Here is a 4,649-nt window from a genome sequence, read left to right on the forward strand (position 1 = left end):
ATGTATAGTTGCGCCACACTCTAAAGGTGCATACTAGCAGCAGTGTTGCATCTTCTTATTTGTGAAGACAACAAACAGGAACCAATTGAAATAGTATTAATAAATTTAATAGAAAAAAATATATCAAGATTATAGTCACAATCAAGAATAAAAGATAGAAGATAATCAAGAAATATATGTTGTATAATTAAAAAGAATGGTATAAACAGCGTAGAAACATGCGAAGCTGGCATCGGTGGAATGGGCATTAATAAATTCAAGAATAATATACATTTCTTTTATGTTGTTTTTATCTTTGTTTTCTCATTGTAATATATATATTTTTGTGTAATTTCTTTTCTGTTTGAGTGCACTTTTTTATATTTTACGTTTATATATAATGTTTTAAAATTTATATACTTATATGTATATAATACATTTATATAAAATTATAGTTTAATAGATATTATATATATTAAGTCTTTTTTAGGTATCACGAAGAAGGAAGAGGTGTCAAAATATTGGACGAAAAAGTAGAGCAGCTAAAAACCAATTGCGCTATAGAAAGGAAAAATTAACAGCAAGCTCTACATCAGCAAGCAACGAACAGACAATAGAAGCAGCGACAAAGCAATTGTTACATAATTTGTGCAATAATACGGTAAAAAGATATGTAGCTTTTAAAAAATTGAAATAAAAGTTTTTTTGAAAAAAAGATACTCCCGACTGCTGTGAATAATAATTTAAAATTTAATTTAGTAAAAATAAAAAAATATATGAAATAAAGATAAAAAACGAAAAAACCAAAGATAAAAAATTAAATAATAATAAATAAAATGTTTAAATAAACAATTATTTAAGTAAACCCCAAAAAATTATTAATAAAATAAAATAAAATGGAAGAAGTCATTCAAAATAAGATTAAACAAAAATAAAAAATTGATTAAAAAAATAAATAATAAAAAATTAATAACTTAGAGAAGTTTGAAATAATATTAATTCATATAAGTATTGATATATAATTAATTACGAATTATATTAAATATTAAATAAAGTATATTTAAAAAGACATACACACAAATACTTGATTATTTATTCAAACTTATTCTCATTACATATGTAGCGCTATATGAGAAGGGGAGATTTAGAAAGGATTAAGATTTTATAATTAAATAATGATAAATTACTTTCTTACACGATAATTATTAATTGCATATTTTATAAGAGCAGTCGGGAGACGCCAAACTGTCCTAAGTTTTTAACTTTCTATTAAATATTTTCTTACTTTATTTTTTCTACTTGTAATTAATTTTATTTTAAATATCTATTTTTTTAAATTTGTTTTTATCTATTTTATTTTGTTAACATTATCATTATATATTCAACAAAATAACTTTTTTAGTTTTATTAGCATAATTTTTATTTTATATAATTTATGTGAATAATAAAGAATAGAACTTTAGATATTTGTTACAATTATGTTTCATTGCTTGTGTGTGTGTGTGTGTGTGTGTGTGTGTGTGTGTGTGTGTGTGTATGTGTGCGTGTACATGTGTGAATTCATGAACATATTAGAATAATATATTAGAAAATGCATTAGAGAAATATCTTTAATTTTTTTTTCAGCGTACTGCAAATACAGGATATAATCCATATCAATACCCAACCAAAGTCTTACCAGCACCATTGCAAATACAACCTACGAGCCAATACCCAGTTCATCCAGATGTTAGACTAAAGAGACTTCCATTTTTCGATTTATTAGGCGAATTATTGAAACCATCTAGTTTAATGCCACAGGGATCGATGAGAATACAAGAAAATACATTCTTATTTCATTTGACTCCGCAACAAGCGACTGATATTGCCAGCGCACGCGACTGTCGAGCTGGTAGTAAAATGGATTATGTTGTACAGGTATGTTGAGAACTCACATGTGAAATATATTGTTTATAAAATATTGTTGGAAAAAAAGAACATGTATACAAAAAAAAATTAAATTATATTTAATAGTATTTCTTCATGTTTTTATGAAGCTTATGTATAATTTATGTTTCACCTAGGTACAAATGCGATTCTGTTTGCAAGAAACATCATGTGAGCAGGAAGACTATTTTCCTCCAAATATTGGAGTAAAAGTTAATGGAAAAGTGTGCCCCTTACCCGTAAGTTAAATTGAATTTGTAAATCTCTTTCAAAATTTTACATACAAATGCAATAATGTAAGCTGTGAAATACTGAATATACAATTTGTTAATATTTAAACGATCTGATAAATCATTCATAGAAAATGAATGTCAAGAATTTGTTATAAATTTTTTCAGAATCCTATACCTACTAATAAACCAAGTGTAGAACCGAAGAGACCACCACGGCCTGTCAATATCAGTCCTTTGGTGAAGCTGTCCCCTACGGTCGGGAACGAAATCCGCGTTACGTGGTCGGCTGATTATGGTAGGCGATACGCAATCGCGGTGTATCTTGTTAGAAAATTAACCAGCGCAGAATTACTCACTAGATTAAAAAACAGAGGTCCAAGGCATTCCGATTATACTAGGGGATTGAGTAAGCAGTTATTTTACGATTATAAACACTTAGAATTGCTAGACAGAAAAGCTTTTATCACAAAAATAATTATAAATTATTTTACAGTTAAGGAGAAATTAAACGAAGATGCAGATAGTGAAATAGCTACCACGTCATTAAGAGTATCGTTAGCTTGTCCTTTAGGAAAGATGAGGATGTGTACACCTTGTCGCGCATCGACATGTTCACATTTGCAGTGTTTCGATGCTTCTTTGTTTCTTCAAATGAACGAACGGAAGCCTACTTGGAATTGTCCGGTTTGTGACAAGCCGGCACTCTATGATAATCTCGTGATCGATGGATATTTCCAGGAAGTTCTTAATTCAAATAAGTTAATGCCGGACGTAAATGAGATTCAATTGTTGCAAGACGGTTCATGGGAAAACTTAGTGATAAAGAAAGAGAAAGATAAGGAGAAAACTGAAACAAAAGAGCCGGCCGACTCACGGGATAATAAAATTGATGTAGACACCGTGGATTTAGGTGAGAGGAAAATATATTTTACGAGATAGTGCATAATTATAGCGCAAAGTTTTAGAGATCTAACAAATACCCTGTGAACAAAGAGCTAAAGAGATTCTTGAGATTTATTCAAACTTAATTCAAGTTTTGAAATATTTCTATGTTGGATATTAGTAGTGTAAATGATGCAATACTTTGTTTATTTGTTTAGATGAAACTAATCCTACTACGCCGACACCAAAAGAGAAGAAGCGCGCTGTCATTATTGATTTGATATCTGATAGTGATGATGACGATGAAGATAACACGCCGACTCAAAGTACAAAGAAACCCGCTACTGGTATTTCATCGCCTAAGAAACCACAGACTAGCTCTATTAGTAGTACGAGCGAATCACCAGAATACATGATAATCGATTTAGAATAAAGAATTGTGTGATATTACACATACCACAGAGTTTTCGTCAAAATTAGTTATTTTGGAAAGAGCTCAATGCTTTTCTTTATTTACTAAACTCAATCCGGATTTAATCGACATATTTTATGCATTATTTTATATTCATAGTGGGCTTTTGATGGAGTTTAAAATGTGTAAGACTTTTATTTTTTGTAACTTCGATATACAACATTGCATATAATAATTCATGTAAATACAAATCATCTTTTGTCCAATTCCATTTTTGGCGAACGGAATATATTAAAATTGAGAGTCTGATCTTACTACAATAAGTATATAATACAATTCTTATATTTTGAGATTGATCATGTAATGTGGTGTAAATGAGAATAAAGTTACCCTCGTTTTTTTGTAAGCTTCTTATTAAATATAAGATTTCTCATGATCAAACTGCCAAATTCATGCTTTAGTCATCTTATTTCTGTTAAGATTGTTATTTAAGTTTAACATGGTTGGAAAATATTTTTGACAATACTTATTTTAATCAGAGTTAAGACTCCTTGGTCTTTCACTATAATTATATTGAATTATCAATGCAGTGAATAATATTCTTAATAAGATTTACAATTATTTTTTGATTTATGATCAAAAAGAAAATATTGCGTACATCTCACAAATCAAATCTAGAACACTAGAATTGTGATATACGAAAAAATTAATTTATTTCGATGTATAGCATGAAGAAAAATTTATACAATTTCTCATCATAATCCAGTATTGCTATGATAAGAACTGGAAGCCTTAATCGATGACTTATATTATGCCATAATATCTAATTTTTGTATAATGTTTAATTACATGATCGGTTCAAGTGAAAAAAAATTATCGGATAGTTGCTCTATAAAATTCTTGTATACTTGGAACATATTATAAATTTTGTTCTTACACTAATCGAGTGAATACCCTGATTTCTGACAATATATATTGTAACAACTATGTTCACTCAATAAGATAGAGAAAATGTTTTCATTGCGGCGATTATTTAATATTTCGCTCTTTTGAGGAGAAGGGAGAAATTATTTTTATTAAAAAATATTGATAAATTTTACTGGCAGATATATATATATAGATGTAGAGAGTGAAAATGTCTGTATGTATGTGTTGTGTCAAGTGTATTTTAGAAGGAAGTAATGTGTTACCGTCTTTTTTTTTTTTTTTTTTTTTAT

General features: G+C 28.4%; 1 protein-coding gene across 5 annotated transcripts in view; it reads left to right on the forward strand.

Annotated features, from left to right (window-relative positions):
* The window catches only part of LOC115243569 (E3 SUMO-protein ligase PIAS2), a 12,794-nt gene extending 8,151 nt beyond the window's left edge, over nucleotides 1-4,643 (forward strand). For 4 of the 5 annotated variants that reach the window (XM_029820691.1, XM_029820693.1, XM_029820692.1 and 1 more), the window contains exons 5-10: nucleotides 470-640; nucleotides 1,606-1,896; nucleotides 2,043-2,144; nucleotides 2,304-2,544; nucleotides 2,632-3,048; nucleotides 3,239-4,643. In XM_029820691.1, coding sequence (XP_029676551.1) covers nucleotides 470-640; nucleotides 1,606-1,896; nucleotides 2,043-2,144; nucleotides 2,304-2,544; nucleotides 2,632-3,048; nucleotides 3,239-3,453 — 1,437 coding nt within the window. In that variant the 3' untranslated portion in view covers nucleotides 3,454-4,643. The remainder of the gene's footprint in view (nucleotides 1-469; nucleotides 641-1,605; nucleotides 1,897-2,042; nucleotides 2,145-2,303; nucleotides 2,545-2,631; nucleotides 3,049-3,238) is intronic. The other variant, XM_029820695.1, reaches the window with a different exon arrangement.
* The last annotated feature ends 6 nt before the right edge of the window (nucleotides 4,644-4,649 follow it).

Source organism: Formica exsecta, unplaced genomic scaffold (assembly GCF_003651465.1).
Source record: "Formica exsecta isolate Colony F162 unplaced genomic scaffold, ASM365146v1 scaffold72, whole genome shotgun sequence".
Classification (NCBI taxonomy): Eukaryota; Metazoa; Arthropoda; class Insecta; order Hymenoptera; family Formicidae; genus Formica; species Formica exsecta.